Here is a 27,702-nt window from a genome sequence, read left to right as displayed (position 1 = left end):
GGTTGTGATTTCTATTTTAATATAATACATTCGTTACAAAAATAGTTTTTATTAGCGTGGGAAAAATATTACGATGGGCCAATAAGTATAAATCAAAAATACAACTTGAGCTTCCCCATCATAACCCTCTGTATCCGGGAGAGACTTTCGATTGCTATGCGCAGAGAAGAGAGGTTCTGCAATCACGACCATTTTCCGCACTGGTGTGCTGAGTGAAATCCTCAAAGCTCGATGGATCTGACGACGACTCGCCAGAGACGCCCACTTCTCTCTGCTTCTTCTTCTTCTTCGTCTTCGACCAGGCCATACTCGAAGACTGACAAGCCGCGCCGATCCGACGGCGGGGATGAGGAGGATCGCGGTCTCGGGTGGTTCTTGCCGTTTATCGCCCTATGCTACCTTCGTTACATGAGCGCGACTTCGAACATCATTCACGACTGCGACGAAGTGTTTAACTACTGGGAGCCTCTCCACTATCTTCTCTACAAGTCTGGCTTTCAAACCTGGGAATACAGGTTTTTCATTTTTGCCTAAAATTTAGTGTAACAGACACCATGTTAGCTCAAAACGAGTCTAGATGTGTGTAGATGGTGTTTGAGTGGAAGCTGTCTGAAAAAGTCTCAACCTTTATGTTTGAAATTGAAATCAGAAAATGTGAAAGTTGTGAGCTTTGATTTCGAGGCAGTCGTTGTTTATTTATTGAGCTTTGTTCGATAATGTTTTTTAAAAAGGACAACACTTTGTGGCTTTGTTCTCCTTTACTTGTTTGTTAGTATCTGATGCTAGACTTTGGATAACTTACTTGTTAGTACTTTAGGTTTGACTCTGCTTGGTTGATGTGAACCAGTGTGCCTCCTATGTCATGTATAAAGATGAATCAGTAACTTGAGTTGTATGTGAACTCATATTTCATAAGATTAGTTTCTTTTTTTGTTTTGTTTGTGTTGCAGTTCGAACTTTGCTCTACGCTCCTACTTGTACATTCTTTTCCATGAATTATCTGGGCGGCCAGCTTCTTGGTGGTTTGGTGATGATAAGGTAAGTTGAATTTGCTGATTTCTTGATGTATTGGTAATATGCAACTTGCGTATCTCTTATCTGCTTCGTGTGGTGGAATAGGTCAGAGTTTTCTATGCGGTGAGACTCTTCCTGGGACTGGTTTCTGCAGTTTCAGACACTGTCTTGGTTGTTGCACTCTCACGAAAGTATGGGAAACGTATTGCTACGTACGCGGTTGCAATGCTCTGCTTAACCAGTGGCTGCTTCTTTGCTAGCACCAGTGAGTGTTCTTCTGTTTTGTGTTACCTTTGTGATACTTGCAAAATATTTAATACATGTTTCCTTGAAATCGGCCAGGTTTCCTCCCGAGTTCGTTCTCTATGTATGCGATGAGTCTCTCATCTGGTTTATTGCTTTTCGACAAGTATGCCATGGCTGTTGCGGTTTCGGTTCTCGGTGTGATTCTTGGCTGGCCATTTTCCATCCTGGCCTTCTTACCTATCGTTATTTACGCTCTGGTTAAGAGATTCAAGCAAGCATTTATCTCTGGCGCTGTCACCTCTATTTTTCTCCTTGTAAGTCAAAACACCAATCCTAGGTTTGCTGAGTTTCATTCGCATCTGTAGTTTTCTATCTTAACTAGGTTTGCCTCTTTTCCCCAGGGACTCTCAGTACTTGTGGATCACTACTACTACAAGAGATGGACATCCTCGGTTTTGAATCTCTTGATATACAATGTCTTAGGGGGTGGAGAAAGCCATCTCTACGGGACTGAAGGACCGCTGTTTTATATAAAAAACGGTTTTAACAACTTCAACTTGGGTTTTGTTTTGGCGATTCTGTTCATCGCACTGTTTCCTGTCATCAGAAGAAAGTATGACCGTTGCTTGCTTGTTGTTGTTTCGCCAATGTACATTTGGCTGGCGTTCATGTCGCTTCAGCCACACAAAGAAGAAAGGTCATCTTCTATATCTTTTCATCTTGTAATCCACTTATAAGGTAGTCTTCTATAGGAAGCTGATAATATGATTGTCTGACAGGTTCCTTTATCCAATATACCCTCTTATATGTGTTTCTGCCTCTATTGTTATTGAAAACATCCCTGAGCTGTTCCGGGAAAAGTATAGCACAAGGGAAAGTCTTCTGGTGACGGTAAAGTTCTAACTTAAAATATATCACAGTCTCCAGAAATTATTCTTTTTCCACAAATTGGAAGATTGCGATGATTCTCATTTTGTTTATAATATGCAGATAACAAAATACAGCCGACCTGTGATCCTTGGTCTTGTCTTATGTGCTTCACATGCTCGCACATTCTCTCTGATTAATGGCTATTCCGCTCCCTTAGAGGTCTACAAGCTGCTGGAGCACCATGATGATGCTGGACCAGGTATAAACCGAACTCTTCAATCGTTACAAATGCCAACACAAGTGAAGATCACATCTCTTCTACTTCTGGAATAGTAACAAAGTCTTGTCAGGTTCTGTTCTGTGTGTGGGAAGCGAATGGCATCGATACCCATCGTCGTTTTTCGTGCCTGACTACATAAGCGAAGTTCGGTGGATCGATGATGGGTTCCGAGGTCTTCTTCCGTTCCCGTTTAATAGCACACTTGGAGGCACTGCAGCATCACCTCCATACTTCAACAACAAGAACCAAGCATCTGATGACCAATTTGTAAAAAAAAAACTCACACCCTTTCCATCTCATTAAAAATACTTTCATAAAACGCTGAGCATTGCTTGATTTTCTCCATATTATTTTTCAGTTGAGGAATATAGAAAGTTGCACATTCCTGATTGAGCTGCAGCTTAGCAGACCTTATGGATATAGAGGCAGCGACTTATCGACATGGGAGGTAATAAGAATCGAACCATCTTCAATGTAACAATATATCTATATTATTAAAGTTGTAGTACAAAATGGAGATGTTTGGATACAAGGATAGGAGTATTAGAAAGAATTAAAGTGTTTGGAAACATGGATTGTAGTCTTTTTAAAAAAAAATTAATTTTGTTTGGAAACAAAGATAGTAGTATTAAGCAAAAAAAAAGTAATGGGTTCTTAAGTTCTTAAGTCCATTATTAAAAAGTGTTGTCAATATATATAAGAAAAATATAATACAAAACCCGGTTTGAAATACCAACTCAAATTATAGTTCTTATATTTCATATTAAGTTTTAAAATATAATATATGTAATTATTTATATAATGGTACGTATAAAATATTATTAATTATATGATTACTTACATGATGGTACATATAAAATACAATTAATTATATGATGAAAATATACGATATATAATAATGACTAAGGATGGGTTTTCGGATACCCATACGGGTTTGATTATGATCGTTTTTCGAGGTCAAAAATTTCAGCCCTATTAAGATGTTTCTAAATTTTTGTTTGAGTTTGATTCGGATTTTTGCGGGTTTGGTTCGGATTTGGATAACCCATTTAAATTATTTTTAAAGTTTTAAATCACTATATATTTTAAATTTCTCAAAATCTTTAAATAAAATAATATAATACCTATAAGTTTAAATAACATATCTTAGAATACCTAAGCTTAACATAACAATTGGCTTGATTTAAAATTATGAATACATAATCAATAATTATTTTAAGTATTTTTGGTGATTTGAATATACTTTAACAATTTCAGATATTTATTTTTGACTATCTATATATATTTTAAGTATTTTAAACCAATTTAAAAGTATCATTTTTGATGTTTTATATACGTTAAATCTAAAAATAATTAATATATATATATATATATATATATATATATATCTATAAGTATATAAATCTATTTAGATAAATTCAGGTACATGAATCCTTCGGTTCAGATTAGATTCGGTTCTTTAAATAACAAAATTTTGAATAATTTGAATATTTAATCAATTTATGTTCGGGTTTGATACTATATTTTTGGATCGGTATCGGTTATGTTCTTTGCCAAATCCTAATAATTACATAAAAAACAAATATCATCATATTTTTCAAAATATGCATCAGCGCACCTAGATCAAAGTCTATAATCATTTATTTTAGCAATAAACTAAATAAATATGTTGATTTGAAATGGAATAAAACAAAGCCAGAGAAATGCATAGTTTACCAGAGACACTTTATGTGTGAAATTTATTATAAAAAATATTTTACTAAGATAAATACATTCAATAATAACAAAAAATTATATATTTTATAAAAGTGAAAAATAATACCCGCACTTTCGAAGCGCGGGTCAAAATCTAGTATATTCTTAAATTTAACTTGCTCTCTACTACAATTTTTTTTTTTTTGGTAGGCTATAGCGGTGTTACCTTATCTGGACAGAGAGCTATCGCCAGCGAAGTATAGATCGTTCTTCATCCCTTACAAGTGGCAGGAGATGAATGTGTTCGGCAAGTACGTAATACTTAGAAGAGTGCCAAAATGATATAAAAAAATCTGTAGACCGGTAGCTTTTAACTCTTCTTTAGCCAAGTTTTGAGGTGAATGTAGTAACTAAATAACTGATGAGTAATGGTCTTTTAACTTTCATTCACGGTCACAGCTAGTAGTGGGCAAGATATGGCTTTGTAGTAAATCTCCAGAACGCAAAAAGGAAGGTCATGTTGTTGATGTTGACACTAATGCTGCAATGTCTTTATCTTTCTTATCCTTGTTTTCATTTTGCGATTCCAGTTTGGACTTATTGAGAAAGAAAGAGAGAATGAAATGAGAACAAGTTGGCGTTTAACCAACGCAAAAGGCAAAGAAAATAAAAAGGACACTTGGAAATAAATAATTTAACACAAAACAAATTGGTTTTCTAAAGAAAATATCAAATTCATTAACAGATTTTAACTATTTATATGTAAGACAAAAATTTGAATATAGAAGTTGACTTTATAAAACCAAAAAAAAAAAAGGAAAGTTGAAGAAAATTTTATGGTGAAGGCCTTTTTTGGTGCAGTGGTTAGGGCAGTTAAACATTCATCATTCATTAATGATTTTACAGCACAAAGATTCAAATTTTAGAAAACACAGAATCTAAAAATTATGGAGAAAAAAATTACCAAAAGTCTTCAGTATAGGATATCATCGAATATGAGTTTTATAAGACAGTTCGGAGTGACTCAGTATATAGTAATAGAATTATCAACTATAAAATCGTTTATATAATATTTTTCAAAATTGTAATATCATAATTAGTTATATTTTAAAAAAGAAATTATGATCTTAAATGAATTATTATTAAATGAAAAAACAGTTAATAGAAAAAAAGAAAAAAATATATATTATTTACATTTTCCGAAAAATAAAAAAGGGGAAAAAGAATAAAAAGGAGACGAGACGACGAGGAAGCGTACTCGATAACCAACCACCGTGCGTCTCGACCTTTACCTTCCTTCTTTCTTTCTCTCTCAAAAACCCTAAATTCTTCTCAGGAGATCGATCGAATCCGTTAGTAATGGCGAATAGCAATCTTCCGCGAAGAATCATCAAGGTGCGTTCCTTCCCTTCTCCTCCGATCTAAATTTTCTCTCAGCTCCTCCTCCTTTTAAATCTGAAATCCGAAACAAGCAACAACTTATGACTTTCTCTTTTTTTTTTTATTGTGTGTGAATCCGATCTGGTAGGAAACTCAACGTCTACTTAGTGAACCTGGTAAACCTCTTCGTTTCATTCTCTCATCCTTTTTTCGATAGCTCGAATTGTTGATTTCGATTTCGAAATTTCTCTTCTTTTTTTTTATTTGAGTAAATATAAAAGGGGGTTGTTGTGTGTCTTTTGGCAGCTCCGGGGATAAGTGCGTCTCCGTCAGAGGAAAATATGCGTTATTTCAATGTCATGATCCTTGGTCCTACCCAGTCTCCTTATGAAGGTTAGTATATAAACCTTTGTTTCAACACTCTAGAGGATGCCTTACACCAAATATGTTCGTTTAGATTTAAGATGATTTTTGGATTGTGGTGGTTATGGTTTGGATTAACAAAGTCTTATGTGAGCCTTCAATTTCATCAGTTGCATTGTTTTATTAGTTATTTGTTTACCAGTCATTTTTTTTTTATTTCATTCTCGTTTTCTAGGAGGAGTTTTCAAGTTGGAGCTCTTTTTGCCTGAAGAATACCCTATGGCAGCTCCTAAAGTAAGTTACTTTTGTCAGTTTTACTCTCTTTTTTTTCATTTCATGGTTCTGATGTCCTGGCTCCATTCACTACATTCTGTGTGGTAACTGTAATAACCCAACTATATGAAATGAACGCATTGTAAGTGGTTATTCAGGTAGATTGTCATTACACATTGTGATTGTCTTTTTTTTTTGTTTTCATACCGAGTGGGTATTTATGAGATTGGTTTACACTGTTGTGTTGTTATGACTGCTTCAAATTCATTTTAACTTGTAAGATTAGACAAGGTACCCAAGTTTCTATATTGATTGATATCGAGTTTCGGGGGATCTTATTGATGATATCATTTGTAACACAGGTTAGGTTTCTCACCAAGATATACCATCCTAACATTGACAAGGTTCGTTGTAAAATCTTTTCTTTTTCTCTCTCTCTTACCATCAACATGAATATCCTTTTGAATCCTTTTATTTATGTATATAGCTCGGAAGGATCTGCCTTGACATACTGAAAGACAAGTGGAGTCCTGCGCTTCAAATAAGAACTGTGCTCTTGAGGTATAATTAATTCTTCCATAAACTCTCTTTCTCTCTCCCTACTAAACCAAGAACAATGTAGAAACTAGTATTAACTATTGGCACTTTCTGTTCTGATTCTCCAATGCCCCCAAAAAAGTATTCAAGCTCTTCTAAGTGCACCAAACCCAGACGATCCACTCTCTGAGAACATAGCTAAGCATTGGAAGAGTAATGAAGCAGAAGCCGTGGAGACAGGTGATTAACTAACGATCTAAAACACACACACAAAATGTTTTTTTTTAATCTTTGTTCCTCTCTCTCTAATTTGGTAAATTTCATATCAATGTTGCAGCTAAGGAGTGGACTCGTCTATATGCAAGTGGCGCTTGATGATGGAGTCGCAAAAGGAGAACGATCGTTGTCATTTAAATAACATTATATATGGTGAAACTCTTTAAGGTTATTTTATCTGAATCCTTTTTCTTAAAAAAAAACTGGGAAAAAGATTTGTACTCTCTGAATCTTCTTTGTATAACTAGAAGAATTGAAGTCTCGTTTATCCATGCAAACTAACGTTCTTCAAATAATGCTTTGGCTTGATCCTTTTGTCATGTTAAAGATAAGATTTTACAGGTCGTAAATGAAAAGTAAATTTGATAAATGATTGAAACAGAGAATGTTGCTACTACAGATGTATGAGATAAAGGCCACTAAAAAGAAGCAGCTTATTTTTGTCAAAATGTAAAAAAAAAAAAAAAGAAGTGGTAAAAAAACAGTCATATGGAATGTGACTTCATTTTTTTTTTTTGGTAAATAGATCAGAAACTTGACTCGTCAGTTGATGGACGCCTCAAGAAATACCTCAGACTATTAGCAGTAACCTACAAATACAAAAAAAAAAGTGATTTTATGTTAACGGCAATGTTAAGATTAAGAATATACTTGTGACATCTGAAATATTTACCTGCTGGAGAGGCTTGATTAAAGCTTTGTTTCTGTAACTTACGTGGAACTTTACCTTAGCCAACAAACCCTGTTTTGTTTTGTTTTGTTTCACATACAACAAGGAGCAAAGATGAGCAGAAGGAGAGTGATTGATTATATATAATTTAGGAAAGTTTGGTCTAATATATAATAACTCAGGGATTAGTAAGTGTGTACCTCGGTGTCAAATTCTCCAGATTCGACAGCGACGCTGATATCAGAAATGATTTTCACCAGCTCAACTAACAGCCCAGGCCTATCTGCTGTTTCTATGTATAGTAAACTGCAATTCTCAACAATGATAACAGATATGAATCAATGATCAAACCTAAAAGTATTTGATAGTTGAGATAAGGTTTTCATTGTACCTGCGGTCAGGTCCATCATCTTCAATGCTTATGTGTGTTGCAATGTCCACATCAACCTGTCAACACATCCCAAATCCCAAAATACATAACAAAGAAGACAATGATCTCTGAGGCTAACTTCCAAGTTCGTGCATGAGGTTCTACCAGTTCAGTTGGTGGAAGAACACCAAAAGCTGCTCCCATTGCCAATTGAGAACTTGATTCCTGTAATCGACAAATCAATGTGTCGGAGGAGTTTAAGAAACTATGCAGGAAAGGAGCTTTTTGTATTAGGATACAAGTGGTGGGTGGTTATTATACAGGATGAAACTCAAGCATGTTGTTGATGACAGTGAGACGGATGGCCTCAAGCAGTTCAGGGTCTTCTACTTTTCTTCCACTATCCCTGTTTCAGTTTGCAACAAGATTCAATAATCTTAAACTCAACTCTCACTTTCTCTCTCTACGACTCTACCTGACTTTATTCAAAGTTATTAAGATTATCTAAAGAAGAAAAAGAGAGACATACGCTTTAGTAATGGCAAATTTGTTGTGCTTGCCGGAAGAGTCTAGGTAGACATTAGCCTTGACGACATTCAAACCCAAGTTCTTGAGCGCATTCATCTGGAGAAAAGACTTTTAATCAAATTAAGAAGGGAGAGGGTGTGATTGTGAACACAGCAAGGAAGAATGAGTCATTAATTACAGTGTCAAGTAGAGCTCCAAGACGGTCTCCGAATGTAACTTCAACGACGGTGGCATCAGCGTCAGAATCTTGGTCGATTATGACCACTGGTGTTGGAACTTTGTCAGAATCAGCAGCATTTGCATTCTTCAAGAAACACAAAAACAAAAGTTAAAGTCTACTTTTTGTATTCTCAAGAGTATCTTTTATGTAATCCGATCAGTTCATTACCTCAACAGCAGTAGCATTTGATGCTTTAGTCTTCAAACCAGATAACCTGACACACAAAAAAAAAGAATTGAATCAGTTGGTTGGATCAGTGATTAGCTCCAAACAATCTATGCTTTTAGAAACCTTAGTCTGTTGAGATTGGTAATAGATTTATCGACGAATCCACCGAACGTGACTGTCCTAGGAGCAAGACAGAAAGCTCCAGCATCGTGTCTGATAACGCGAGCATCAGTGAAACAAGGAGCAGAACCAGAAGCAGAGGCCATAGCAGCAGCCACCATATTATCTGACTTGAATCCGAAGCAAAAGAACAAGAAAGAATGAGGAAAACGCTAGAGAGGGGCAGTGAACACAAGCCTTTGGATTTGGACAGCTCTCGTGTTATCCGCCATTGAGAGGATAATAAAGAAAGATGGGACAAAACAAAAAACTATGTCCGTTGTTTTCCTTCTTATTATCTTCAACGTTAGGATAGATCGCCACCCACCTCTCCATCCTGCTTTCCTTTTTCAACACTTTAGTAAATTATATTTTCTCTTTCAAACAAAAAAAAGTAATTTATATTTTAAATTATTGTTTTTTTTTTCATTTTTAATTTCAAATGCGACAAATTAGTCCCAGTGTATCGGATGTGGCATGCTTATTGGTATTAATCTGTGAGCTTGTCTTTACGCGAGTATTTAAAGACTCGCTGGTTACTGTTAAATTTTTTAATATTAATTTGGAGAATTATGATGAAGCCAACCAATAATTGCATTTCTTATAATTAATGTTCAATAGTTTTAAATGAAAAGTCACACCTGATCGTTTATATTGAAGATTTTCTTTAAACTTCTCTCCTATTATTAAAATCTTCCAATTATTAAAGTTAGGATTAATGAATTATTGATTAAAGGAAACTTAAATAGATAAGTCATCCATTTATATGTTGGGTCTAACTTTCCATAATAACTTAACGGCCCAGTAATCAGAGAGAAGTGCTTAGCTTGTGAGGAAAAGTTTCTTAGATCTTAGGGATAATTTCAGACGCATTGCTTTGCTGATCCTCCCATGTGGCCTAGTGAGTGTAAATTAAATGTGTGTTCTTTGTTGTACTTAGTGATCTCTTCTTCTATGTTCAGCAAATTATTATGTGTTTTCCCTTTTAGTGACTCACAAATTTACAATGTAAATACAAAACGTAAAAACTGTGCAACATTGGATATTTGGATTATATAGAAAATACAAAATGGGAAAACCGCAAAATTTATTTAGAAAAGAACAAATTTGTCGTTGAATTAACAGAACTTCTGATATAGATTGCAACTCACAAGTTAGAGCTTGTGCTGCTCTCTTGTTAGCATAAAACATAACATGAATAAATGAAAACAACTTAGTTACCAAAGTGAATTTTGTTTTTTTTCACAAAATAAAAGATTTTGAACATAACATATAACATCTTCAGTACACAAGTTTCTATCCAAAACGAATTTACTTAAAAGAGCTATACAAAGAAGAAGAACAACACAATTAGCTCATCTTAGGAATATGAAACCATATCCACTACCACCATCGCCATCTCATCACCATCATCCCTAACAGTAATAACTCGGAAAACCAAAAAAAAAAATTGAATTTAAAAAAGAATAGTGAAGTTGAAAGAAGTTTTTAATGACCAACCACCCACCAAACGGAAGCACCAGAAAGAACCACATTTTTCAAGATTCATAAAATATTTAATGAACCCAAACTCTGATGTCGATGATGATGATGATGGACTTAAACCGGTATTGCATCAACGTTCGACGAGTCTTCACATCTCAACACGATTCCTTCAAGGCTTGTTGGGAATGTGCATCTACTCCATTGCCAACCAGCTGTAATCGGCTCAGATGATGGCACTATCATCAACACATTGTCGTTTCTCTGCACCACTCCTATCACACTCACTGTGCTTCCTTCTTTTATATACCTAATATTGAAACCCAACCGAGAGATTCATGATCAAAGCTTCTATTAATAATAAACAAAAGTTTATTTGTTACCCTTCTTTGAGTCGCATGATTCGATCATCGCTTGATAGATTCTTCTGCCTTAACCACCGAACAAAATCTGGAGACTCTTTCTCACTTCCGTGCTTAAAGTCGATGACAACAGAATCATCTACAAGAGGCGTTACCTTTGAACCATTACCGGTTTTGACTAAGGCTCTGAGTCCAGATTGGAAATCTGATATGTAAAAGTCCACCACATGTCTCTGCCAACATTATGGTACAACTTTTATAAGGAATGATGGGGTTGGTATAATAACATTACTTCTGCGTAAATGAGTAACATTGGGGGAATCACTAACCTCTGATGATCTCAGTCCCCATGTGAAGAAACGATGTGAAGAATTGGCTGGCTTTGAACCCCATCCACGATACTCGTATAGAGATGTGGATGTGTACACACATCTGGGAACTCTGTTAAATGATGACTCAAGCGGCACATTACCACAAGTAACCACCTTCAATTATAAAAATGTGAATCAAGATCATAACCATATCAAACCATAACTAAAGATGCATTCAACAGCTAATCCCATTCTTCTACTAACTAGTACTCGGTCTTGCGCCTACAGAATGCTCTCAGTATGTATGGAACATATACTTAACCGTATGAACATCAATCAAGTTTCCATTTCTGGTAAGCAAACAAGCAGCAGAAGGAAAACATACAAATTAATCAAAGTGAGAGACAACGCCAACTTACCCCAGTGACCTTCACGAATTGACCATTTTTGGCAGTTCTAAGGTCAGCATCAGGATAACGAGCAATGAAATCAGTGACCCCACGTCTCCCCCAACAACCATTCCAAATAAAAAGCGCAGCAACAACCGTAAAGAAGATTGCAACAACGATGAGGAGCATCGGATTGTGAACCGCACCAAGAATGAAACCCCCGGCAAGGAACCCCATTATAAATATAAGAACAACCAGCCACAACACAGACTTGGGGAAGCTCTTCAGGCTGGAAAAGTCATCTCGAGGACCAAGTGTAGTCACCGCCTGGTTGTGTACAACAGACGACTTTTGCATATGCTGCGTCTTCAACGAACCAGAAGAGTCAAGAGGTCCAGAAACCTTCCTGGGGGCGCCAGACGAGTTCAAAGGCCCAGAGGTTATAAGACCCGTAGTCGGAAGAACAGGAATAGGACCAGAATGCTGCCGCGTCACACCACCAGACTGCGGACCAGACGTTCTCTTCAGAGGCTCTCCGTGCTTGGACAAAGGTCCTGAATTTGTTTTCTTCATGGAAACAGAGCCAGCAGACGCGCCTAAAGACCCAGACATACGACCAGCGGCGTTAGGAACGCCGCCGCCGCCAGGACCTGACTGACCATTATTCCCGGCGAAAGAGCCGGACCTGGAAGGAGCACCGGGTATGGGACCAGACTTCCTCGACTTATTAGTACTACTCCCATCTGCTGCTGTTGGAATAAACATCTTCCCCAACTCTCCTGATTTCTTGATATCCCCGCCCGTGTAAGGCATGGCTGTTGAGCTCATCGTCGGAGGCCTTTCTTTGGGTTGCTCAGGACGACCAGACACAAACAGCCCGTTGCCGAGCTGGTGAGATGTGTATCTCGAACCCATTTCGTTTTAAAGTTAGTCAACAAAACAAGCAACACCCTCCAAATCCCTACAGAAACAACAACACAAAAAAGAAGTGAGAGCAAGCACATTTATATACACAAAAAAATGAAAACATTATAATAAAGGAAGGGAGAAAAATAGAGAGTGTGACAGGCTACTAAAGAATGGCTAATACAACAATGGAAAAATACAAAAAAAGGAAAAAAAGGTTCTGTCAAAAAAGGTAAGACGCCAGAAGAGAGAGTTAATGAGAAATCAGAAGAGGCATTGGTACAAAGATGATCACAGGAAGAAACTGGACCACTGACTCTAGGCTCAGATCCCTAAGTGTCGTCTCTCAGATTTTCGAAATCAGGAAACACCTAGATCGCCATTTTTTTCAACAAAAACCCTAAAATAGCCCTAAGCAGGATACAGGAGAGAAGACGATGACTCAAAAGAGAGAGAAATCGAATCGAGGAGGACTGATGAGATTCATCGTACCTGAGAGAGAGAGAGTGTGTGAGTTTTTTTTTTCCGGGAAAATGTAGTCAACGACGAGAAAGTTAGTTGCTAATTCTGGGAGTGACAGTAGAAGAAGAAGAAGACGAAACGGAAGCGATACTGAGAGAGATCCGGTGAGCTCTCTTCTCCGTCGTGTTGGAGATCTCGATCTCTCTATCTCTATCTCTGAGCTGTAACTAACAGCTGATGAGGTGTCTCAGTCTCCTCTCTCTCTCTCTCTCTCTCTCTCTCTCTCTCTCTCCTATTTTCTTTCTCTCTCTAAAAGGGCTAAGATTTTTTTTTTTTTAATTTGTCCACCAAACTGAGCTAAGGAAGAAGAAGGGACACTCTGTTTTTTCTTTTTTCTTTTTTCTTTTTGTTTCTAGGAGAAAACAAAATAAAATGGGAATTGTAATATTTGAAATTCAAAAATAATGTTTTTTTGGTGTCGACATCTGTAAAAACTGTATTTTATCATTATTACAAGGATTTAACCATTTGATATAAATACGTAACATGTCTATGTATTCTTCTTTCCACCTAATCATGGTAAAGTTAGCTGGTCTTTCTTTTCTAGTATATTACCAATTTTGCAGCAACGTTCTTGAGGCCACAAGTGAGATATATTTTCTAAAATGTGCACTTTTCATTAAATAAATGCATTAGTTTCCAAATTGTATTGACAGTTTCTTTTTTGTAAATGATATTGTGCTTGTTCAGCAGTATTTTTCATACAATTTCTTTTTTTCTTTTGAAATTTGTATTTTTTCATATATTTGTTGTTATCTCTTAAAACAATTCATTTTACGTGTGTGTTTAATATGCACATGCTAATATTTTGTTTGGTGATTCGGATTTGTTAATGTTTCGTTTTCTTTTGGTACGTACGACTTAATGATTTTGCTAATTTTGTTTTGCCGATTTTGTTAATCGGATTGTGAACCGCACCAAGAATGAAACCCCCGGCAAGGAACCCCATTATAAATATAAGAACAACCAGCCACAACACAGACTTGGGGAAGCTCTTCAGGCTGGAAAAGTCATCTCGAGGACCAAGTGTAGTCACCGCCTGGTTGTGGACAACAACAGACGACTTTTGCATATGCTGCGTCTTCAACGAACCAGAAGAGTCAAGAGGTCCAGAAACCTTCCTGGGGGCGCCAGACGAGTTCAAAGGCCCAGAGGTTATAAGACCCGTAGCCGGAAGAACAGGAATAGGACCAGAATGCTGCCGCGTCACGCCACCAGACTGCGGACCGGACGTTCTCTTCAGAGGCTCTCCGTGCTTGGACAAAGGTCCAGAATTTGTTTTCTTCATGGAAACAGACCCAGCCGAAGCGCCTAAAGACCCAGACATACGACCAGCGGCGTTAGGAGCGGCACCAGGACCATTATTCCCGGCGAATGAGCCAGACCTGGAAGGAGCACCGGGTATGGGACCAGACTTCCTCGACTTATTAGTACTACTCCCATCTGGTGCTGTTGGAATAAACATCTTCCCCAACTCTCCTGATTTCTTGATATCCCCACCCGTGTAAGGCATGGCTGTTGAGCTCATCGTCGGAGGCCTTTCTTTGGGTTGCTCAGGACGACCAGACACAAACAGCCCGTTGCCGAGCTGGTGAGATGTGTATCTCGAACCCATTTCGTTTTAAAGTTAGTCAACAAAACAAGCAACACCCTCCAAATCCCTACAGAAACAACAACACATAAAAGAAGTGAGAGCAAGCACATTTATATACACAAAAAATGAAAACATTATAATAAAGGAAGAGAAAAATAGAGAGTGTGACAGGCTACTAAAGAATGGCTAATACAACAATGGAAAAATACAAAAAAGGAAAAAAGGTTCTGGCGAAAAAGGTAAGACGCCAGAAGAGAGAGTTAATGAGAAATCAGAAGAGGCATTGGTACAAAGATGATCACACGAAGAAACTGGACCACTGACTCTAGGCTCAGATCCCTAAGTGTGTCGTCTCTCAGATTTTCGAAATCAGGAAACACCTAGATCGCCATTTTTTCTCAACAAAAACCCTAAAATAGCCCTAAGCAGGATACAGGAGAGAAGACGATGACTCAAAAGAGAGAGAAATCGAATCGAGGAGGACTGATGAGATTCATCGTACCTGAGAGAGAGAGAGTGTGTGAGTTTTTTTTTCCGGGAAAATGTAGTCAACGACGAGAAAGTTAGTTGCTAATTCTGGGAGTGACAGTAGAAGAAGAAGAAGACGAAACGGAAGCGATACTGAGAGAGATCCGGTGAGCTCTCTTCTCCGTCGTGTTGGAGATCTCGATCTCTCTATCTCTATCTCTGAGCTGTAACTAACAGCTGATGAGGTGTCTCAGTCTCCTCTCTCTCTCTCTCTCTCTCTCTCTCTCTCTCTCTCTCTCTCTCTCTATTTTCTTTCTCTCTCTAAAAGGGCTAAGATTTTTTTTTTTTTATTTGTCCACCAAACTGAGCTAAGGAAGAAGAAGGGACACTCTGTTTTTTCTTTTTTCTTTTTTCTTTTTGTTTCTAGGAGAAAACAAAATAAAATGGGAATTGTAATATTTGAAATTCAAAAATAATGTTTTTTTGGTGTCGACATCTGTAAAAACTGTATTTTATCATTATTACAAGGATTTAACCATTTGATATAAATACGTAACATGTCTATGTATTCTTCTTTCCACCTAATCATGGTAAAGTTAGCTGGTCTTTCTTTTCTAGTATATTACCAATTTTGCAGCAACGTTCTTGAGGCCACAAGTGAGATATATTTTCTAAAATGTGCACTTTTCATTAAATAAATGCATTAGTTTCCAAATTGTATTGACAGTTTCTTTTTTGTAAATGATATTGTGCTTGTTCAGCAGTATTTTTCATACAATTTCTTTTTTTCTTTTGAAATTTGTATTTTTTTCATATATTTGTTGTTATCTCTTAAAACAATTCATTTTACGTGTGTGTTTAATATGCACATGCTAATATTTTGTTTGGTGATTCGGATTTGTTAATGTTTCGTTTTCTTTTGGTACGTACGACTTAATGATTTTGCTAATTTTGTTTTGCCGATTTTGTTAATTATTGGAAGCTTTTCTTTCAAGCAAAGTAAAATTCGAAAAAAGTAATGATTGGTCACATCGACTGGTTAGTCAATCTATTTACCCGTATCAAGCTCTGCCGATCCAATAGTTTAGATGACCTATTTCAATCAGCATTTATATATGCAAAGTATTTAAGAGCATTTTTTTCAGAACATTCGTTAGTACTATGCATTATGCGAAAACTTTGACAAGCTAAAGACAACACGTAATAGCTAATAATGCAACTCGTTTATAATGATTGAGTCAAGCCGAAAAAGCATATACATAGAGATATTGATAATTTAAATTACGAAATAACTTAGGAAATATAAAGTGAAGTTCTGAGTCCGGCTGTTAATATAAAAATATATATATATCGATAGGAATGAATGACCACAAAATACGTGGTTACTAGTCTTGATGCTGTGTAGAATGTAGTCTGTACTAATCAAATGAAAATGTTCTATGCCGACAGTTCCCTCTTTGAATTTGTGGCTGCAAGGATTGGCATGGCATCGTTACTCCTAGTAACCGCAAACGTGAGCTTGCGGTTTTGCTTTCTCAAGAGCACTTGGGTCTCAAAGTAGCAGCGGTTTCGCATTTTGGTGTTATCCACTGTAAGAGTTACACTCACTCTGCTCCTGATGGAACATACAACGTCATGTTCGGCGAGAAAAAAGAAGGAACCATCCCAACAATGTTACTGAGCCTGAGAAACAGCAGCGTAAGCCCAAACCTCCAAAAAGAGACCATAGTCCCCAAGTTCAATTAGAAGCAGTCACACCCAGATAAACCCGCCAAAAGCGAACAAATGCATACAAATTTCATTACATACATCTCTTCATAGCTGATGTTCTGTCTCAAATGCTCCTATGTCTGAAAGCTGGGAAACCTTTCAACTAACTATTAACTACAAACTCAAAAAAAAACAGTAGAAAAAAAAAACTGAAGTCGCCGATATTCCTCTCTAACCAATTCAAGAAGCCGATGACGGATCTGTCCCACTTTTAACGGCGGACCAAACCTGACCGATGCCTCTGGTAACGTGAGGCAAGACGGCGTTAATCCCGTTAAGTGCTGCACCAGAAGCTAAACCCAACACGAAAGTCTCAACGTATCCAGGCTTCGTCTCCAGCTTGGCGTCGACGACGGCGAGCCTTCCGTTGATGGCGTCGATTTTCCTCGCGTCGGTTAAAAGATTGTCCTTACTGGGGGCGTTGCTCTTGGAGGACGAAACGACTCGGACGAGCGCGTTTTGTAAGTCTTCGATGACCTCGACCGAGGCTTCGGCTGGCTCGAGCCCCCGTTTCTGGTAGTGAGAGATTAGCTCCGCTGCTGTTGGGAGTTTCTTGGGTTTATGCTTTGCTCCGGCCTGGTTTTGTTCTGCTCTGGTTTCCTCCGCCGCGTTCGGTGTCGCCGGTTGCTTCATCTTCTTCTCTGCAGCTCAGCCATCAACTTTGGGTTATATTTTCTTTCGTGGACCTTTTGTTGGGCTTGGGCTCAAATAATAATCGTTAGATAATAAGTTTTCTTGATCAAAAGTAAAAATGGAAACCTGGTTGAAGGTCCGTTTTACGTTTCGGAAACGTTTTGGAATCGGAATCTCTCAGAAAACTCGCAAAAATTCATTGAAACTCGTTTTTTAGAAAAAATCAATTTGAAAACTAAATGGAAACTATGTGTTTCTATTTTGGAAACTCACAATTATGTTTTGGAAACACGTAAAAACTATTTTTTATTTTAGACTTTTTATAAATAATTAATAAATATAAAGATTAATTTATTGTTTTAGTAAGTTAAAAAATAAATTAATTGGAAGAGTATAAGCAGAAGATTTGGTATTTATAATCTTCGTCTTCTACCTATAGTCAAAATTTTGCATACAAATATGGTCTATATGTGAAATGTTGGAGGTGATAAATTTATTTCACTAGTTGAGATTAATAGAGACTTGAGTTTGAGAATTTTTTTGGTGATGAACCTGAGTTGGAAGCGGTACAACAAAGTTAAAGATGAAGTTATTCATCTTTAACTTGCAGTTACGATTTTTATCTTTCGTCAACTTATTTAATATTTAAGTATTGAATTTTTGTTATTTTGAATTTTTATATGAATTTGATATTTAATAATGACTATTTTTATTTTTTGTATGATTATATAAAACATCTATTTATTTATTTGTAGATATACTAAACATAATAAAATTGAATTCACATATTAATAACTTATATATATATATATATATGTTTATATTATAGACGTTTCTAAAACGTTTCCTAGGCAAAAATAATCAAAAATCACATTTCCATGTTTCGAAATATTTCGTTTCTGCGTATACGTTTTTTGATTCCATGCAACCTTGGTTATTACTTTAGCAAAAAAATACAGTTTTTCTTCACGAAAGTTGGACCCCACTGCCACATTTGATTTTATGTGCGGTTTTTAAAACGTCCCGCAGTTGTACAAAGTTTTGTTGATTGGTAACAAATGAGTAGGTCCCACTAAAAATGTAACGCAGTGATAAAAACGCTGTTGCCATTCATTACCTTGTTCAAAATTTGTTTCTATGGAACCCAGAAACCGATGAATTATATATATATATATAGGAGCCAAGAAACCAATGAATTACATATATGTGTGTGTATATATATATATATTACAGTATAAAATCGCAAGTATAAACAGGTTTAAGAATCATTGATTTATTCAAAGTAATGAATCTCCTGTTTAGTATTTCATTTCTTATATTTGCTTTATGTTTTGGGTCTAATGAAATTACTAAGTGCCACAAAAACACTTTGGTTTTCCAAAATAGCCTAACTCTCACTCAAAGTACTCTCAAAGTCCATTGCAAATCCAAAGACGATGATTTAGACGATCACTTTGTGAAATTTAAGGATCCTCCATATAATTTTAGTTTTCATGATAATGTCCTTTTCACTACAGAATTCTACTGTTACTTGTCGTGGATGAGAGCAAATAAGGTATATCATCAAAAGTTTGTAGCGTATATAGGTCCTGTCTTTTTCAGATGTGGTGCACTTTACGCATGGAACGCACGAGAAGATGCTATCTACTTATCAAAAAATCGTAAGCCTGAAAAATTCATGTACAATTGGATTATAGAATAATTTTGGCTATGCTATAAGTTCTTATTTCATCTTATGAATAAAAAAATAAGCTATGTTTCTATTTTTCTTTGGTGTTAGAATATACACCAAAATAATATAATTAATCATGTTTTTATCTGATTTTGGTTTTCAAATCATATATCTATATATTAGGGATATTCATTTTTTACATAGAAAAAGTATCACCTCATGAAAAACAGTAATGATTTTGCCTAATGCTGTATGGTTTTCGCCTAAAAACGAAGGTTAAGGAAGAAACTAATAAAAGCTTTCCTAATGCTTAATAGTTTTGTTTCCTTGCCTTTTCTGAAAAGAACTGTGAGAGTGGTGTCTGAAATTTTGATACCATGCACTTTTAACTGACATTTACATTCAAAACCATAACTTTAGACGCACGCTTTTTATATGCCTTATCGTCTGTTACTTACCAAACTAATTCGAATTCCAAGACATGTGATCTTGTTTCAAGAAAGGCTAGAAATGTTTCAACACATTCGTAAGGCCTACCACTTGACTACAGCCATAAGGACACGTTAGACAACATCTTTCAAGCCACAATTACCCAAAAAAAAAGGAAGTTACTCTTCTTTTGCAATAAACAAGCTATAAAAATTTCACGACTTGCTTTAGAGCAACCTTAACGCCAAGGTCAAAGTATCTTATAGAAGGTTCTCACCATGTTTCTATTAGTTTTATCATACCAAAACGCAAGCAGCTGTCATGGCAAATGAGTATCTTGACAGCGGCAAATGAGTATCTTGACAGTTATTTATCTAATACTATGGCTCTGTTCGTTTCGGTTCGTTTATATGTGATCATGTTCGTTTCTGTTCGTTTCGGTTTGTTTATATGTGATCATGTTCGTTTATATGTCGTACGACCTGCGACTTGCGACTAAACCTGCGATTTGCGACTAAAATTATGTGTTCATTTACGTGTCGCATGACCAAAAATTTTCTTAATTTCACGCTGTTTTCTTCGGACGACTTGGACTGGAACCTACGATGTTTTCTTCGGACGACTTGGACTAGAACCTACGATTGGTCCAGATCGCATGTTACACGATAACAAAATGAACACGCGTAACAAAATGAACAACAGCATGCGACTGATCACATGTCGCGCGATAGGTAAATGAACAGAGCCTATCTTCATTTTTTTTTGTTCATCTAAGAAAAACACTTGCATACTAGCTTGCTATTAGACCACTAAGAAAACACACCACTTGTTTACAAAAGAAAAAACAACACAAAAGTTAACAACGTAAAGTCGTCTACAAGCATTAGCTATTTACATAACTTCACACAAGGGGACCATTTTACAACCAAAAAGTTAAACCACCTAGAGTCCTACTCGTACACACTGACCCATTTAGCTACCATTTACTAACTATCATCCATGATCTAACTTTAAGCTATTAGTGAGCTTCCACCACCGTCAGTCCCATGTACCGCGAAGTAGAGGAGTAGCATCAACATCATCCCCAAAAGTCTTCACAAGATCGCACGAGGACTCATCGCCTTCACCGTCAGGCTCCAACTCCATCCCCAACTCTGCCTCTATATCATCAGACGCCGAGATCAGTAAAAACTCACACCCTTCATAATTCAAGAAATCAGGCGGGTCGGCTGCTCCGAACCGGGTGTGACCTAAATGGGCCTGTAGATGGGCTGGAAACTGGGCCTTTCTTTTCCTCTTCAACCCTCTGAACCCCGACCCTCTCCCTCCTTTTCCTTGCTCCGGGTTTCGTACTTGGATCAAGAACGAGCCTTCCGGTTCAATGTTCATCGACTCTTGCGGCTCGTGTTCTCCCGTCCTCGATGGAAACTCGAGTTTGTAGACGAGATGTGTGTGGTGTTTTCTTGTCGGAGTCGGTTTATGTCGGAGAATTCTGTAGATTCCTTCTCCCACAGCTCTTGCCGGAGGCTTGTGTCTATGACCTTGAGTCTTCGTCTGATATTCCTCTGCAGAACAAATAAAAGTTTTTTTAACATTATCCACACAAAAAAAGGAATAGATCATGAAGTGTTGTCACCTCCTTTAAGAGCTTCTTTTACATCTTCAACGTTCGTAGTCACCAACTCCACGAAACCCCAGAAAGGTTGCGACTTCTTGCTCGGATCGGGAAGGCTTTTCTTACCCATCACTATGAATCGTAACAGAATCTGTTTCTCGATGTTAACTTTCTACACAAGAAAAGAAAAAATAAAACATAATTAGTAAGAGACTGATCTTTATGATCTCGTGTAGTGTAGTGTTCTTTCGTCTTTTACCTCAACGCCGTGGCCTCCTTCACCTCCTTTTTTGGAACCAGAGGAGGAGCTTTTATTATCGTCTTCTTCAGAATCTTCTTTCTCGGAACCTTCTTTACCAGAGAGAGGGTCTTGTTTCTCCTCAACGGGATTCTCGCCCGACTCTGGACGCATCACTATGTATAACCTTTGAACATCGTCCACGCTGTGAGCTTCTTCTTTGTTCACCTTTGGCCTATAAAAGAAGAATATTTCTCCTCTTTCTTGAATCTCCACTTGAGGATCTGGTCTCGTCTTTACTTCTTTACCTTGTCCCATCGTTGTACTTCTCAACACAGATTCACTCTACCTTAATAGAATAGAAAAAACTCTGTTTTTAAACACCAAAACAACACAGTTTTGTCTCCAAGTCATGACACTTGACAACGTCACTAAATCCCACGTCCTCGTTACTGTGTCGGACGAACATGTGATCCACATGTGGGTCGTCTTGAGCATAACACTTGACGACGTTATATGATCCCACATGTCCTTTGACAGAACGAACATGTCACTTTGTCAAAAGATTAATCTTAAATATTATATATATTCTCCAACATTAAACGTGCGCTGAAATTCATACTCACAGTATATATACATATTGTCTTTTGTTTATTATCAATACATACATTGTTTCTTAATTGAAAACACAACTTTTTGTTGGCCCCTAGACACCTCTCTTCTTCAAGCTCAAACAAACAACTCTCTTCCTGAATATATATATATATATATATATATACATTGCTCTTGCTTTTCTTCTACTGATACTTTTCTCCTGCAAATCACAATCTCATTCATGAATATATCATACCAGCGATCACATGATTATACGATTTTGCTAAAAAAAACTTGTTTTTGCGGTTTTGATGGTAAAATAAGATTTGTTTAACAGTCTTTGAAACAAGAGAGTCATATCTTTACCAGATTCCTTGTCTGTGCTCAAACCGATGGGTTTGACATAGAAGACCCTCCATTAGATATAGAGGATCCTGCATTCGATATATAAGGAGCACTCCTACCTTCCTGCAATTCCCCACACAGAAGAAGATCAAACATCATAGAGATATATATATTATCTAATCTAATACGATGTTTAATACAAAATCTTACCGATATATAAGAGACTTGGCTAGAATGTGACATCGGTCCATGTCCAGCATAATACACACTCTCAAGGCTCTCTTCACCCATCTCTCTTAGTCTATTAAGCACAGGCATCACTTCTTTACCAAGATCAGGCCTATCTCTTCTTCTCAGCTCAGCACATTGTAACGATAACTTAGCAAGATCCATAGCCTCCTCTAGTGGCCAATCCGGTACCGCAGGATCAAGCATTTCTTTAAGCTTCCCTTCTTCGATCGCTTGCTCCACATAATAAGCCAAACCCATTGGCTGTTTCGCTGTCAAAAGCTGCAAAAGCATGATCCCTAGCGAATAAACATCCGACTTCACACCCAGCATCCCTGTTTGCTGATACTCAGGGTCGATGTAACAGAACGTTCCTGCAGCTGATGTGGCTCTGTACTGTGTCACGTTCTCTGCTACGGCCGGGACGAGTCTCGCGAGCCCCACGTCGCTGATCTTGCTGACGTAGTTGTGGTCGAGGAGGACGTTTCCTGGTTTCAAGTCTCTGTGGACGATCGGTTCTGGTTTGGTCTGGTGTAGGAAGAGGAGACCCGTAGCGATCTCGGCTGCGATTCTGAAACGCAGTTGCCATGATATGGCGGGAGTGTTTCCGCGTCTGAAGAGGCGGTCGTCTAAGCTTCCTTTGGCCATGTATTCGTATACGAGGATGCCGTATTCTGGACAAGCTCCTAAGAGAAGGACCATGTTTGGATGCCTTATGCAACTTAGTACTTCAACCTATGTAGTGATCAAAACACACACATTAGGTTTCAAAATTTGTCATTCAAAGACCTGTTTCTTGTCATTCAAGTTAGATACAAAGAACCCAAAATAATAAAACAAAAACCCTTATTTAGGAACTTCTTTCTTGTAATACAAGTAAACTCAATTTATTTTAAATTTAGGTGGATTGGTTGCCAAAGAAGTTAGCTATAAAAGAAAACCCTTGTTTACGATATTATTTCTTGCCACACAAGTAAATTTGTTTTGTTTAAAAAAAAATTGATGGAGAGATTGCCAATGAAGTTAGCTATAAAATGCATCTAAAAATCATTTCATTTTACCTCTTTGTGAAACTGTGATCTTCCCTGAGCAGCATCAGGACGCAAGACCTTAACAGCAACACTTGTGTGATCAAGATGACCTCTAAACACAGGTCCATATCCACCTTCTCCCACTTTCCTTGACTCTGCAAAGTTTGCAGTTCCTTCTTCGATTTCTTTAACAGAGTATTTTCTGTATCGGACGATGCTATGTCGTGGGAAAGAGTCGTTTTCTTGCAATACCTTCATCTCTGCGTTTAGTCTTCTCTTTGCTTCTGCTTCCGCAAGCCTGCGTGCAGCTTCAGCAGCTTCCGTGGCTGTTCTGGCCTTTGCTCTCTCCTTCTCCACCATTGACATTGCTGTCTCCTCTGTCATCTTTAGTTCTTCCATTCTTCTCTCCTCTTCTGACCTTAGCCTCTGCAGCTCTGTTGCCTAATTAAAACATGATTTTAAACAACTTAGATTTCAATTAGGTTTTAATGAATCAACCACTTGAGAAAGCAACAAAAATGTTGTTGATAATAGGAGGGATTCAAATAAGAATCTAAAGAATTATAAATTGTTTATTCACATAATCAAATATATAAACCCTAATACAGATATTTGTCTTTTCTTTCTAAATGTTTATTTCGCATTTCTTCACAACAGATGTAATGTATAATACCTCGTTCCTTGCGGTTAAAGCTTCTCTGCAAGCCGAGCTATACATATCCATGGTTTGTTTTAGCTCTAAACGCAGTCTCCTCATTTGAGCTTCAACATCACCCTGCAAACAAAACAAATGTCACATATAAATACTAAATAAGATCTAACAAATGTGAATATGATTGTAACTTATATACCAAGCTTTGAGATGAGTAGGAGCAAGAAGTTCTGCCACTCTCTTCAGAAGCCGAAGAAGCGTTATTGAGAAAACCCAAATCCGTAAACTTGATTCCTAATCTATTTGAACCCATGCTCTGCTCTGAGCTTGTTGACATTCTTGAGGTTCTTGCTGAGTCTGGTAAGTCGTAGGTAAATGAGGACCGATCTACACTCGGCCTCCCTGAGCTGATATAGGAAATGTCAGATCCTTGTTGTGAAGCACTTATGAATGAGAACTCGGACTCTGAATCTGAGAAGTCCCCCATTACTTTCATATGTCCTTGTGGTGGTTTCGCAAACACTGATCTACACATCCAAAAATAGAAACCAAGATTTGGAAAAATTGTTAAGTAATCACACATAGAGAAACTTTTACAGTAATCTAACATGACAATCAATACCTTGGAACATCTGAATCGACTGATCTTCGTGCCTTAGAATATGCTGGCGTGGTAGCTGTTGAAAACAAGATAAATGAACAAGTTAAAAAGTATGTTACTTGAAACGCAAGCAAGCAAAATTTATTCTCAAGATTAAAACTCTCACGTGTTTTGTGTCTGTTCTCAGAGGTTTCGTGATTGTCAAATTCGCTGAGAACTGAAGGATGGTAAGGAGCAGGACGTGAGGAGCTTCGTAAGGAAGAGATTTTGCTTTTGGCAATGACGTAGACATTGCAGAAATCTGGAGCTGCTTTTGATACACTCGTTGGTAAATCCGTTTTGAATCTTCTGTTGGTGATCAAAATTTTGAAAAATAAAACCCTAGTTTTGGTTATTCTTCTGCTGCACGCAACAAATAAATCTAAACCCTAATCAATTTATTTACCTCATAAAGCTGTTTCTTGATGGAGCACCAAGTACTAAATTCTCAATAGCAGAAACTGTAACGTATTCGACTATTGCTTTGACTTTGTCTACATCTTCAAGCACAACGTCCAGACAATTAATCTGCGCAAGTACAAAAAAAGAGCTTCCAACATTAGTTGATCTGTGTAATAATAAGATCTTGATTTCAACTATTACTATAAAATATTATTGTTTTGAATAATTAGGAGGTTCTAGGTCTGTACTCTGTAGACTAATATAATTTTAACCATTAGGTTAACTCGTTATTGATTACCTCTTTACGGCTGCAAAAACAGTGGAAAGATACAAAGAGATGTTTTGTTTGCTTCTCCAGCTGCTGCTTATGCGTTATTCCTTCTTCAATATCTGCAATTTCCACAAAGCAAAAAAAAACAATCACTAGAACTTTTCACAAGAATCATTGACCAAACATGAAGGCTTGAAATCATTTCCATAATGGAAGTGTATGAGAATGTTGATAAACTAACCTGAAGAAGATTGAGATTTGGGAACGACATGAATAAGAGCAAGAGTTTGACCACGAGAAGTAAGATTCTCCATTGTCCATTTGAGAGCATTTTGGCTAGTTTTGTCGTTGTCTATTGCAATAGCAACTGAACCACTTCTTGTTCCTTTGGTTGTCGCATCTGTTTTCGGTAGCCACATTGTTGTCTTTCTCCTTGTTCTTTCTTTTTCTTTTCGTACAAGGAAAAATAACACAAATGGATTTATTTTCCTACTTTTGTTTAGTAAATGTTATATTTGGAAAATCTAAAAAATAGATAATGCAATGGGTTGAGAAAGTTTTCTATTTTCATTGTTTCTAATTTGATGGATAATATTTAGGAAGGGTTTAGTTTTTGGATGAACATCTAATTTCAGAGTTAAACACAAACCACAGAAATTTTTCAATTTTTTTTTAATTTAATTTGTTTAATTTAGATGTGTGGAAACTATAAAGCTTATGGTATAAAATAACATGTACATATCACAAATTACATAGTACCTCTCTTTTGCTTCATAATAAACATCTACACTGTGGTCTCAGTTTTTCTAGATTTTTGAAGAGAACTACGTACTTTTTTTTTTGAATGTAGTACTTTTTTTTAATTTGTGAAGAAGAAGTTTTTTTTTTGGTAAATAATGTTAAGATTAATACCAATTTTCTGAGTTTACATAGTTGTGGCAAGCCACCTATTTTGTTGTGAAGAAGAAGTTATTACATCATAAGGCCATTTTTAAAAATTTAAAACATCGTTTAAATGTACTACTCCAATAATTAGTTCTTATGTTTTATATGATTTTTGTGGACAATATTTTAGAAAATACTGAAAAGAACCCAAGGACCACTGAGATCAATCATTCAATCTTTTAGACTGTTTAGTGCTTTCTTTTTATCTGTTGCTGCTGAAGTTGATATTAGTTTCCCTTTTCGATCAACTTTTTCCATCGGCAATTAAAATTTAAGATGTTAATATATATCCATTTCAGAGCACACACTTATAAACTAAAACTATTTCTAATGATATCTCATTTCAGGAACAGTCTCAGTCTTGAAATGAGACTCCGAATATCATATTTTCGAATCGAATTCGGATCGAATCCAGATCCCGAATAATAAGTCTCAATCTTATTTTCAACAGCTAATTTCCTGACATAATAAAATGCTAATTTCTTCCTGACATAATAAATTACATTTTGTTCTAAATGTTTCTTTTGATATATTTCCAAGATAAAGAAAAAGAAACTCTTTTGTTTCTAAAAATTTTGGGCTGAAGTCTATAATCCACAGAGAATAAAAACGATTTAATTTTTTTCCCGTCGCTAATAGGCTTTGAACCTGGCACTTATGGTAACATGTTTTTATTGGTAAAGCTAGTAGCTCCAGATTATCTCCAAGTAACTTTTAGGCAAAGCCTTTAAAACTTTCTGTTTCGACTTTTTCTACGAGTCTCATGCAAACTTTAATGACGAGAGAGTAAGAGGCTCATGCAAACTTCAATTACGAGAGAGTAAGAGGATTATCCCCGGATGCCGAATTGTTTTTTGTTTGCTCGACTTTTATCAACTTCTCAATCATAGCAATATCGATTGGAGGTGATGAGTATTACTATAAAAATGTAAAGCTTTATTTGTCTTATGGACTGTATCGTACATGTAGTGGGAAGAGGTGCTTTAATGCAAGATTCCTCAGCTTTCCTACCATTTTTATCTTTTTATATTTATTTGAATATTTTTACTTTAACTATACCACCGTAAGCATATCAACCTCCTTCAATTTCAGGGAGATGGTGCTTCACAGATGGTTCGTGGAAGGATAAAAACTCTTTCTCGGGACAAGGATGG

General features: G+C 36.7%; 8 protein-coding genes across 8 annotated transcripts; 2 read left to right on the top strand and 6 right to left on the bottom strand.

Annotated features, from left to right (window-relative positions):
• The first annotated feature begins 108 nt into the window (after positions 1 to 108).
• LOC108819146 (dol-P-Man:Man(6)GlcNAc(2)-PP-Dol alpha-1,2-mannosyltransferase) lies at positions 109 to 4,681 on the top strand. The gene is made up of 10 exons (XM_056993090.1): positions 109 to 515; positions 951 to 1,038; positions 1,120 to 1,279; positions 1,357 to 1,574; positions 1,662 to 1,957; positions 2,040 to 2,151; positions 2,251 to 2,389; positions 2,481 to 2,677; positions 2,769 to 2,858; positions 4,316 to 4,681. The coding sequence occupies exons 1-10, from the start codon at positions 232 to 234 to the stop codon at positions 4,445 to 4,447; spliced, it is 1,716 nt and encodes a 571-aa protein (XP_056849070.1). The 5' UTR covers positions 109 to 231; the 3' UTR covers positions 4,448 to 4,681.
• A 621-nt stretch (positions 4,682 to 5,302) lies between these two features.
• Positions 5,303 to 7,230, top strand: LOC108835295 (ubiquitin-conjugating enzyme E2 36). Its single transcript, XM_018608569.2, has 8 exons — positions 5,303 to 5,500; positions 5,634 to 5,661; positions 5,792 to 5,878; positions 6,084 to 6,142; positions 6,484 to 6,525; positions 6,609 to 6,682; positions 6,801 to 6,898; positions 6,996 to 7,230. The coding sequence occupies exons 1-8, from the start codon at positions 5,465 to 5,467 to the stop codon at positions 7,031 to 7,033; spliced, it is 462 nt and encodes a 153-aa protein (XP_018464071.1). The 5' UTR covers positions 5,303 to 5,464; the 3' UTR covers positions 7,034 to 7,230.
• A 52-nt stretch (positions 7,231 to 7,282) lies between these two features.
• Positions 7,283 to 9,399, bottom strand: LOC108835294 (ACT domain-containing protein ACR11). Its single transcript, XM_018608568.2, has 10 exons — positions 9,014 to 9,399; positions 8,891 to 8,936; positions 8,681 to 8,806; positions 8,504 to 8,598; positions 8,296 to 8,380; positions 8,140 to 8,199; positions 7,996 to 8,051; positions 7,805 to 7,910; positions 7,608 to 7,676; positions 7,283 to 7,524 (listed from the first exon to the last, which is right to left on the bottom strand). Exons 1-10 carry the CDS (start codon positions 9,169 to 9,171, stop codon positions 7,462 to 7,464), a joined length of 864 nt encoding a protein of 287 aa, XP_018464070.2. The 5' UTR covers positions 9,172 to 9,399; the 3' UTR covers positions 7,283 to 7,461.
• An 867-nt stretch (positions 9,400 to 10,266) lies between these two features.
• LOC108835293 (uncharacterized membrane protein At1g16860) lies at positions 10,267 to 13,297 on the bottom strand. The gene is made up of 5 exons (XM_056991858.1): positions 12,992 to 13,297; positions 11,624 to 12,554; positions 11,223 to 11,378; positions 10,915 to 11,126; positions 10,267 to 10,841 (listed from the first exon to the last, which is right to left on the bottom strand). Exons 2-5 carry the CDS (start codon positions 12,506 to 12,508, stop codon positions 10,649 to 10,651), a joined length of 1,446 nt encoding a protein of 481 aa, XP_056847838.1. The 5' UTR covers positions 12,509 to 12,554; positions 12,992 to 13,297; the 3' UTR covers positions 10,267 to 10,648.
• Positions 13,298 to 13,795: 498 nt separating this feature from the next.
• On the bottom strand, positions 13,796 to 15,435 carry LOC130498471 (uncharacterized membrane protein At1g16860-like). Its single transcript, XM_056991860.1, has 2 exons — positions 15,118 to 15,435; positions 13,796 to 14,682 (listed from the first exon to the last, which is right to left on the bottom strand). The coding sequence occupies exon 2, from the start codon at positions 14,634 to 14,636 to the stop codon at positions 13,851 to 13,853; it is 786 nt and encodes a 261-aa protein (XP_056847840.1). The 5' UTR covers positions 14,637 to 14,682; positions 15,118 to 15,435; the 3' UTR covers positions 13,796 to 13,850.
• A 1,046-nt stretch (positions 15,436 to 16,481) lies between these two features.
• Positions 16,482 to 17,771, bottom strand: LOC108821340 (uncharacterized). The gene has a single exon (XM_018594383.2). The coding sequence runs from the start codon at positions 17,484 to 17,486 to the stop codon at positions 17,034 to 17,036; it is 453 nt and encodes a 150-aa protein (XP_018449885.2). The 5' UTR covers positions 17,487 to 17,771; the 3' UTR covers positions 16,482 to 17,033.
• A 2,591-nt stretch (positions 17,772 to 20,362) lies between these two features.
• On the bottom strand, positions 20,363 to 22,105 carry LOC108821669 (uncharacterized). Its single transcript, XM_018594661.2, has 3 exons — positions 21,462 to 22,105; positions 21,224 to 21,374; positions 20,363 to 21,152 (listed from the first exon to the last, which is right to left on the bottom strand). The coding sequence occupies exons 1-3, from the start codon at positions 21,756 to 21,758 to the stop codon at positions 20,626 to 20,628; spliced, it is 975 nt and encodes a 324-aa protein (XP_018450163.2). The 5' UTR covers positions 21,759 to 22,105; the 3' UTR covers positions 20,363 to 20,625.
• A 294-nt stretch (positions 22,106 to 22,399) lies between these two features.
• Positions 22,400 to 26,022, bottom strand: LOC108822206 (U-box domain-containing protein 35). Its single transcript, XM_056993119.1, has 10 exons — positions 25,845 to 26,022; positions 25,631 to 25,722; positions 25,337 to 25,458; positions 25,052 to 25,239; positions 24,913 to 24,967; positions 24,490 to 24,817; positions 24,312 to 24,413; positions 23,669 to 24,079; positions 22,590 to 23,342; positions 22,400 to 22,502 (listed from the first exon to the last, which is right to left on the bottom strand). The coding sequence occupies exons 1-10, from the start codon at positions 26,020 to 26,022 to the stop codon at positions 22,419 to 22,421; spliced, it is 2,313 nt and encodes a 770-aa protein (XP_056849099.1). The 3' UTR covers positions 22,400 to 22,418.
• Positions 26,023 to 27,702: the final 1,680 nt, after the last annotated feature.

This window comes from Raphanus sativus, chromosome 8 (genome assembly GCF_000801105.2).
Source record: "Raphanus sativus cultivar WK10039 chromosome 8, ASM80110v3, whole genome shotgun sequence".
Lineage (NCBI taxonomy): Eukaryota > Viridiplantae > Streptophyta > Magnoliopsida > Brassicales > Brassicaceae > Raphanus > Raphanus sativus.
Note: the sequence above shows the minus strand (reverse complement) of the source record. Positions and strands in the feature narration are given on the sequence as shown.